The sequence below is a fragment of the Sinocyclocheilus rhinocerous genome, unplaced genomic scaffold, assembly GCF_001515625.1.
Source record: "Sinocyclocheilus rhinocerous isolate Xijiao unplaced genomic scaffold, SAMN03320098_v1.1 scaffold33, whole genome shotgun sequence".
In the NCBI taxonomy this organism is placed as follows: domain Eukaryota; kingdom Metazoa; phylum Chordata; class Actinopteri; order Cypriniformes; family Cyprinidae; genus Sinocyclocheilus; species Sinocyclocheilus rhinocerous.
Window position 1 is genome coordinate 31,531 of NW_015657591.1, and position 10,065 is coordinate 41,595.

The following is a 10,065-nucleotide window of genomic DNA, read 5'->3' on the forward strand; positions in this document are numbered from 1 at the left end:
AAAATTTACAAATGTAATAAAAATATAGGTATCGGCATCGGTATCGGCAAGTACCAAAAATAAAAGTATCGGTATCGGGCGAGTACTGGAAAAAGAGGTATCGGTGCATCCCTAATATATATATATGTATACACACACACACACACACACACACGCACATATATATATATATATATATATTATTTTCTCCTGTAAAAAAGTAGTCTTGTCTAAATCAGGAGAAAAAAATGCACAGATCAAGCACTGTTTACAAGCAGTACTAGTTCTAAACAAATATGTCAGTGGATTTTGATGTGAGAGGAGAACAGGGGATGGACTTCTTCAGTGAGGAAACATTTTTATGAACTATGGACCCACATTTTGGCTAGAACCCAGCAACGTTTAAAAATTAAAAGAATGGATGTTACAAACATGTAAATTTTTACTTCACAAGATGTTAATTGATGAAAATGTCAGTGACTTGTGGATTATTGTGTTGTTTTTATCAGCTGTTTGAACTCTCATTCTGATTGCACCCTTTCACTGCAGAGGATCCATCAGAGAAAGTGATGTAATGCTACATTTCTCCAGATCTGTTCAGATGAAAGAAACTCATCTACATTTTGGAGGGCCTAATGGTGAGTAAACAAATTTTCTTTTTGGATGAACTTTTTTTTTTTTTTACTGTAGTTCCAAGTTATAAACTCTGTATTGTGTACTCTGTATATCGGATTTGGCTGCCAGCTCAGGGCAGCCTGGTGCCTCAGTTATGATGAATGAGAGTGCTGCTAACAGACTTTACCAGAAACAGTGCCAGAAACAGGAGAGCTCCAATAACCTTTCAAACTGCTGCCCATATATTTAGTTGAACTACGGCCACACCGAGTGCAGCAGGGGAACTCTAGTGAACAAAGCACGTTTACTCAATTACTCTCTCCTGTTCCCTGAGGATGAGTGTGGTCAGCGCTTTCACCAGCAAATCAATTCACCCCAAGTGCCAGACAAAATAGCGCTCTAATGAAAGATAAAAATGGAGGCTGTGGTGTGAAAAGGATGTGTGAGATCTCCAGCTGGCAGCACTGCTGTCCTGCAGCATGAACTGAGCAAGTGTGCAGAAAGTATCAAATTCTTGTAATCAAAGGTCATATATAGTTACTATTTGGGTAGCTTCCACACTTTTAAGATAGTAAATTTAATAATAAATTTATTATATTTTTCTTTAAAAAAAAAAAAAGAAGAAAGAAAGTTTCCTATATGTGTAGACTTGAAAATAAGCAAAATTGCTCAATGTCTAGTATGTAAATTACCAATTCTTAATAAATTGAGTCACCAGTATACACACAAACCACTCACAGGTTTTCTAGTGCTGCATAATTAATAATAATTGGAAAAAAACAAAAAGAAAAAAAAAAAAAACTCCAAAGGGAATTAAATAAATTCTGGGTACTTCTGGGACTACTGGTCTACATGCCCCTATTGTATTGTAAACACTAATTATCAGTGGGTCAACCCCCTTGAACAACATATCAGGTTGATGAGAATATAACACAAATTGCATCTGTTCACTGTTGTCACTAGGGTTGAATCCACAGATGTTCCAGATTAGTGTGGGACATGTCCATCTTGGAGGGAAGGTCATGTGTAAACTGATGCTTAATTTAAAATCTTTATCAAGTGTAATATTTAAGAATTCACATGAATATATCTATCAAATAACCAAACAAACACACCAAAACAAACAAAAACTTAATTATCAACCACATATTTGCAATAAAAAAAAACTATAATACAAAGAAACACACATATAACCAGTATAAGGAGTGTAAAACATTAATCTCAGTTCTATAAATAAATTTAATTTGAATCTTGTTCAAATTAAGGTATAGTCGACATATAAATACGAAAAATATGCTGGATGCCTGAATAAAGTCATTCATTAAAGTGAGCGCAGTCTTACCTGGAATAAAACCAGTGGTGGTAAACAGATGTAGAGAAGCCAAAATGACACGTGGATTCATTTTGTGGCGTGAAAGAGGAATAAAATGTCTTCTGTGGTTTCATAGAAGCAGATGCAGCATTTCTCAGGTATTCCCATAGTTCAGTACCGTATTGTTACCAGGCAGCTCAAGATCCATGCGCAACTCGCGAGGCTAGAGAAGTGTCGCGAGCTAGTTACAGTAAGTGATGACGAAGAGTGTCAGTACTAGATATAGAGTACTGTTACTCGAGCTCGAGAGAAAGATGTGTCGTATGGTAAAGTGAGAATTTTTTTTTTCTTTTCTTTTCACACTTAGGTTATGCTGACATAATTTATGAAAAACATTGCATTCACACACACACACACTTGAGATTGGTCTTAAAGTTCTGGACCTCACTATATATAAACAGAATATATATACACAGATTTTTATTAAATGAAAATTATTTTATTCATAGTTTTATAAAAGAATTAAGCACATTCATGCACAGCAATAATCTGACAGCCACAAACACCCATTCAAAGAATCTTAATTACCTGAAACATAATCTGTTTAATGTTTACAATGTTTTTTAGAAAATAAACATTACAGGAGACAAGCACATTACTAGTGGCTGAAGCATTTGTAGCACAAAAACAAAAAAAACCTGAGTGGATGAAGGGTTCACATAATGCTGTAATGTAATTGCATCAGCGAAACCCTATCCTAATCAGAAGAGATGTCAGGCTGACTTTGATTAAAGATCAGAGAATCCCCAGTCACGTATTGTTGAACACTTTAGAAACCTCAAAATATATTTCTATCAACTTCTTTGATCAATAGAACTGAATTTATTTCGTTTTACATTAGGCAAACCTGTAACAATAAGGTCTTTCCAATTAACATGTCGAAAACCCTACAAAAATAGATATGCCCACACTTTTACATTTTTAAATGTTGCCGTATATTTTGGTGTCAAAGAGAGATTAATTTTAAATAACAAATGGCTAACCTCCTCGAAAAAGACCAAACCTCATTACAAGCCAGGTTGAGCAACCTTTATCATTTACACCCACAGAAGCACGCTTGCAACTTATAGACTAAGGCAGTCCATGGGAACAATAAAAATACTGTACTTACAAATGTATACACACAGTTACACTAAGATTTAAAGACACTGTGACTGAATAAGAACAGTCCAAAGAAAATGTTTACATTAAGTCTTTATGTATTGTCTGGTGGCCAGAGTACACCGTAGGCTCTAAACACACAAACAACACAATATATTTTATCTTTGAATGGACCAGATGATAGATCACAATGTAACTTTTTAACTTAATAGACAAATGTAAAAGTTCTCAAATCTGGCATTTTCCTCTGAGTATCTCGGGAAGATGAAATCAACGGGTGTATTCAAAGAGATACTTTATTCAAGACGCATTCATTTCTATAACTACAATACAGGATTGAAAGGGGGGAAAAGCTCCTACACAAACACACAAGGGAATGCTTTATTCACAAGTATTGTGCCTAAATATGCATCGAAAGTTCAACCACGGCCTGAAACAGCCATATAATTGGAGTGCTGAAGGTTAACCCAATTAAGACTCACGTTATTTCTGCAGAACTGATTGAGAAACTTTTATCTTGATATTCAGTGACTGATAACATACTCTTGCAGGTACGACTGAGTAAGGCTGCGGAGTTCCTCTAAAGCATAGTCCTCTGGCATGGGTAGACGTCCAATGTGTGGAGCAAGCTGGCAAAGAGGGATGTGTCGGGGATCTGGGGTGCCTTCACCACCTTGCTGGAGACTCAAGACCACCCGAAGGATGTTAGCCACACGTTTGGCCATCTCTATAAGGCAAGAGAGATGCAGGGTTAATGTTAATCAAATGAGGTTACAAACTTGAGGCACTGAGGAACATAATTTCTAGCTAGTTTCATAAATTAACAAGGAAAGCAGTTGAAATGAACTTAACAGCAACATTATTGCAGTATAAAGGTCCCACAAAACACAGCAAATGATTTTCGGACCTGATTGTGCAAGTCGGTCTTTTGCTTTGGAGCAAGGGAGGCGCTCTATTCTACTGCACAGAGACGTCACCTCTGTATGCAGTCGCTCCAGCTCATAACCTGGGCTTTCCATCTAGAGATAAAAATAGAAGACAATCACATTAGTAGTTTCTTAAACTTTTGTTCTAGTTGAACAACATACTATCCTGAGCAGCAAGAATACCTGTTGGATGTCCTGCAGCGTCTGAATGACATGGATGTAATCAAGGTAGACTCGTCCAGACGTGTCCCAGTCCTGAATCTTAACACTGCGCTCTGGCACTGCTAACCCCTCTAGGAATTCCAGAAGGTACTTATGATTATCATTAATGATGCAGTCTGAGGAAAAAAGACAGGATGATGGAATTAGTACAGTTAGTACAATCATACAGTTTCATACAGAATTCACCAGAAGCTACTAAAAAAAAGAATGTTCAATCAGAAAATACAGATTTACATATTACCTTTGAAAAAAAAATCTATAAAAAGTACAAAAAGTATACAGTCTAATTTTAAGTTGGGTAACCAAATTTTATTTAGTTACAACCCAAACTCTAAAGCATAGCTAGAAAATGCTTAAATCACGCAGTTTCAGTCAGATTTATTGAATATAAAGTGCTGTTTGAGTTTAACAATTGGCAAGTAATTACTTTTGTTTCATAAAAGTCTCTAATTCAAATTTTAAAACGAAGTAGAGTATATATTACAGTGTGTGTGTTGTGTATGTATATGTATATGTGTGTGTGTGTGTGTGTGTGTATATATATATATAGTGGGTACGGAAAGTATTTACAGTGCATTTTACAGTTTTTTCCTGATGGTTTCTTCTTTGCTGTCCGATACAGCAAAGAAAGGCTCAGTGGTGAAACCACTTGCAGTTCTGCTTATGTTTACAACATAAATGTGTTGTTTAGAACTGGGCAGCAAAATGAATGTGTGTAGCTTGCATTGCTGCAGACGTGACATGTTTTTTGAGAGGCATGTTTGCGTGCTTTTGGTTTATTCAAACCTGAGGCCAAGTGCTGGATGACAAGCCGATGGCAGTGATTCCAATGGCCGGCCTTGAAAAGGTGCAAAGCCTCACTACGTTTGTCTCCCCCTCTACAAGCACGGATGGCCTTGGCCTGATGGATCCACTGGATGGGGATCAGCAACTTTTCCGTGAGAAACTGCTCTTTCTCCATTGATTCTTCCGTCTCCTCAAGGGAGCAATGCAAGTTGAGCATCTCTCTCACTGCACTCTCTCTACGCCTGCAAGCAGTTGGAGATCATCTCATGTACAATCACTCAACTCATCCAGATCCTATCAAACCTATCAAGGACTAAATGAGTACTCCGAACAGAGCAGACACTTACCCAGAGTCAGGTATGTGCAGCAGCACGAAGATTGCCATCTCCCATAATCCCGCACTCTCCAGCTGGGCAGCATAGCTGGCATGCAGCAAGCCCTGGCATGAGGTGGACAGGTGGTTGTAGTTAAGAGCCTGCAATACATTCCACAGGTGCCAGCTCAGCCGGTAGTCCAGATGATCAGCAGTTACTGTGCTGGGATCAAGTAGCTGTTGTAGGCTATAGTGCCTAAAGAGAGGAAAAGATGATAAAATCAGCCTGCATAAATACACAGCTGTGGACACCATCATTAATTAAAAATCAGGAAAGAAAGAGGACACTATTACAAACCTGTCACTGTAAAGTTTGAGCAGGTGGAAGCAGATGTCATAGAGTGGCTTTTTGGATTCAGTCTCATCCATCTCTTCATCCAAACCCAACAACTCGAGTTCATCTACGTAAGGAGGTAAAGGAGGGCAAGCATACCTTTTCACTTCCTCTGAACCCTGAAACACACACAAATACAGTTAATACAGCATTTTGAAATATATAATTACACAGTTGATCAAGAATCTCTCAACAAGGTAGTGCAGAAACATGACGGATTTGCTGTTGCTAGTTGCCATGGTACATAATTCTATTAGAATTTTTCTTACAGCATTGACATTAAACAAAAGTCACTGACACAAGGGCTTTTAACATTAAAGGCCTTTTCACACTGAACGTAAAAATTCAGCGCGATGATGCTTTTGAATCGAAACAATAGATCCCTATGGGGCTATTCACACCAGGTATAAGCGAGGATTTTTTTTTCATCCTGTGTGTCGATTTTTTTTCCCCCATCGCTCTGCGATGAAACGGGCCATCCAATTAGATTTGAGATTAATCACGTGCCCGGAGCAGCTGCTGTTGCAAAAAAGGGTGAGAATGGTGACGCCGTTTCGAAAACCGAAGAAGAGTATCCCGAGAGAGAAGAGAGGATGGATGCGGAGTTCTTGTTATCATTGGTATCTGGGAACAGATTTATTCTCACATGTTATTTATACAGAATATAATTTCTATTAATTCTCCACTGAATTATGTGATCTTAAAAGCACTGTCTGTTTTCTTCCACATGCGTGAGTATTATATGAGTCAGAGCGCGTTCACTCTAGACCTATCAATCAGGCATCTCCTGCCCATCCGTATGAAAAAAAAATGGAGAAAAATATTTTTATACACATGAAATATGAAAGCAAATAGACATGATTATGATGTATTTTCTGTATGCATAAAATACATCATCATAATCATAACAATGGTATTTTTAAAATAAAGGATGTTTATGACAAATGATAAGCAGGTGTAGTGTTCATTCCATTATAAAATATACAAAGAGTGCATGTCTGCCAAAATCAACTACAGATCACAATCAGAAGTTATTACAAGCATTCAATGATGTTTAAAGTGGACTTTAAGCAAAAACATTAATAACCACATACATTTTCAAGTGTAGCTCGATGCTAATTGTACCTCTAATTATATTTTAAGATGTATTCTTGTAAGCATTATAGATAGTTTGTGTTTCTGGTGAAGAACTAAACTTTATTTATCTTAATGTAATGCTATTGAGCAGCAGACAATGGTCAACGGTTAAATCGATATATGAGATACATATCTGAGGAAAAATGCATTCTTGGTCGGCGCCACCTAACTTGAGCGTGCAGGCATGATTAACAGAAAGGTGATCAATCGTTTCGCGCTCTGTTCGTCGGCAATTTGCATCGCGCTCAGTATAAAATGGCCTTAACACTTAAGTTTAGGGTCAGTATGTTTTTGATGGAAAAAAAATCAGCAACAATGCATTAAATTGATCAAAAGTGAGAAAGGTTTTGTAACAAACATCTTTACTATTTCAAATAAATGCTGTTCTTTTAAACAACTTTTCCAATATTGACAAAAAAAAAATTCTTTAGCTTCAAATCAGCATATTAGAATGATTTCTGAAGGATCATAAACACCGAAGCCTCGAGTAAAGGCTGCAGAAAATAGCAGCTTACATTACATAATTACATTTCAAAATATATTAAAATAGAAAGCAGCTTTTTATTGTAATATTTCACAATGATACAGCATTTTTGATCAAATAAATGTTAACCTTGGTGAGTTTAAGTTAATTCATACAAAATCATTTACAAATCTTAAAGAAAAAAAATTCTTCCTTATGAAACTTTATAATTATGTCAAATAAACTAATATAGTTTTTCAAAAACACCCAACAACAACAAAAAAAACTACAGTGTGACATGAGGTACCCGAAACGCAGATTCATATTTGGCGAGTGCATCAGCTACAGATGCAGTGGGAGGCAGCATGTACCAGAGATGGACAGCAACACACCGCTTCCAATCAAGCTCGGAGCACACGTTTATACAACTGTCTGTTGACTGCCACACCTTTACCAAAAAAAAAGAAAAAAAAAACAATTTCAAATCATAAACAGTAAACACCAAAAACATGCATCTAGATTTAATGGTATACTTACTGGTTTTCCTGCAAGCAAAGCAAATATTCGCAGCCTGTCCTCCTCTATGAAGGAGTCCGTCTGCATGCTGTTCCAGTCACTGAGCTGCAGAGCCAATAGATCTCTACAAAACTTAGAGCCAACAGCCTGAGACAATAACAGAGCAAGACGATGGTCCCCTACACACACAAACACCATCTTTATTAGAACCACTAATGTTGTTGTACAGCATGCAACTTGACATTAAGCATTCAGGAGCAAAAAATGTGCACACTCACCACTCTTCTGGGACAATTTGCAGGCCTTGCTTATGCAGTGGCCGGTAAGGTAACTGAATATGGCCTCAGCATGGCTGCGCTGAAGGGCTCGGCCCACCTCCTCCTCAATGCATTCAGCCGCACACTCAGAGAGCCAGTGCGAGAAACTCCTCCGCCTCTCAAGCTGCTGCTGGTAATCGGAGTATTGCTCAGTCTCCACATCCCAGTCACCAAGACGGCCCCAAAGAGCAGCACACAAGGTCCAAACTTGGCGCCAATGGGCCAGACAAGCTAATGTAGAAAATCAAACGGATTTAATATATAATATGCATATTCATTTATTTAAATTTAAATTTTAAAATTATTTAACATCTATTAAGAATTGTATATATACACAAACATAACTGTCTAAAGGTTTAAGGTCGGTAAGATTTAAAAAGTGAATAGAAAGTTAAAAAGAACAGCATTTATAAAAAATGTAACTGTTCTGTAGCACTGTAAATGACTTTACTGTCACATGCTAAATATAAGAAATAAAAGTTATGGTCCCCATTGACTTCCATAATATTTTTTTTCCATACTATGGAAGTCAATGGGGTCCAATAACTGCTTGGTTAACTATAATCTTCAAAATATCAAGGTTTGGAACAACCTGAGAGTGAGTAAATGATTATAGATTGATAAATCCTCCTGAGAAAGGAAGAAGAAAACAACAAGAAAGCACTGCATACCATCACCTCCTCCTATATCTTTGTTGACTTCCATAATCCACTCTGCATAACCATGCAGAGCATCCACTCCTTTTGCTGGCTGGATGAAGGGACAGTAGTCCTCTGTGTTGATTGTGCTGTGCTTTAGACCGATCTCCAGTGGTCTGTGATACAGAGCAAGGCTCTCTGCTGACTGTTTGGGCTCCAGGCCGACCACCTGCTCCATACGCACTTTAAATGGACTTTCAGTGATCCTAGTATGATGAAACAAAAGGAAAAATTGAGAAAAATTCTGCTACATTTTAGTTGTGCGTTGTTTGCACTGATAAACTATGAAGAAGCTAAACTTACGGTTTGCTTTTGGTAGGTTTGGGTAAGAAGCCAAATCCCATGATCTCTGCCGACTGCTCCTTAATTGCCTCTGTGACACTAAGTTGATCTCCACAGTGCACCAGTGTCCAGTTGGGACCCCAGCCAACTCTGAAAGATCGCCCTCTGAACAAAGCAGCATCCATCAGCAGATGGCCTTTTCCTAGAGTTATGGAGCTCTCCAGAGGGACTGGCCCCCCTAGCCTGCGGGCCCCCACAGTTCGAAGAGTAGGTTCTGGGGGAGGGGCCGGCAACAGAAAGGAAGGACCCAAAGGCCATGGAGATTCTGATGCTAGTGACTTGCTAAGCTTCCAGAAAGCAAGACTTTGGGGGAAGCCACATCCTGTATGAGCTTTGAAGAACCATGCTCTTGAAACAAGTCACATTCATCATCGTCTGCAAAGAGAGAGGCCTTCATGATCTGTATAGAAAACAAATCAACATTAATTAAAACAACAGAATGTGACTCGTTTCTAATCTATGACTTAATTACACACACGCTACCTGTAAGGTATGAGGGTTGATGCCCATTGAGGAAGCAATCTGACTCGATGCAGACACTGGCTCCTCCTCAGGGCCCCCCTAGCCTGCGGGCCCCCACAGTTCGAAGAGTAGGTTCTGGAGGAGGGGCCGGCAACAGGAAGGAAGGACCCAATGATGGCCATGGAGATTCTGATGCTAGTGACTTGCTAAGCTTCTGAGGTATTCCACTAAAAGGAGCCTCTGGAAACTGGGAAAAAAGTCCTCCTCCTGAGGTGAATTTGGTTTGTAAAAGGGCTCCAACTGTGATAGAAAAGCCACAATATCAGACATGTTTTCAAGAAGTATACTTCCCACAAGTATGTAAATTGTATTTTATATATATATATATATATATATATATATATATAACACACACACACACA

General features: G+C 38.3%; 1 protein-coding gene across 1 annotated transcript in view; it reads right to left on the bottom strand.

The window, feature by feature from the left end:
- Nucleotides 1-2,433: 2,433 nt before the first annotated feature.
- LOC107721400 (nuclear pore complex protein Nup98-Nup96-like) overlaps nucleotides 2,434-10,065 on the bottom strand; it is a 20,462-nt gene continuing 12,830 nt past the window's right edge. The window contains 12 exon segments of the mRNA XM_016529396.1: nucleotides 2,434-3,794; nucleotides 3,975-4,086; nucleotides 4,177-4,331; nucleotides 5,002-5,243; nucleotides 5,349-5,570; nucleotides 5,673-5,827; nucleotides 7,616-7,756; nucleotides 7,846-8,003; nucleotides 8,103-8,372; nucleotides 8,813-9,045; nucleotides 9,143-9,364; nucleotides 9,748-10,065. The exon segment at nucleotides 9,748-10,065 is cut by the window's right edge and continues 38 nt beyond it. Coding sequence (XP_016384882.1) covers nucleotides 3,592-3,794; nucleotides 3,975-4,086; nucleotides 4,177-4,331; nucleotides 5,002-5,243; nucleotides 5,349-5,570; nucleotides 5,673-5,827; nucleotides 7,616-7,756; nucleotides 7,846-8,003; nucleotides 8,103-8,372; nucleotides 8,813-9,045; nucleotides 9,143-9,364; nucleotides 9,748-10,065 — 2,431 coding nt within the window. The 3' untranslated portion in view covers nucleotides 2,434-3,591.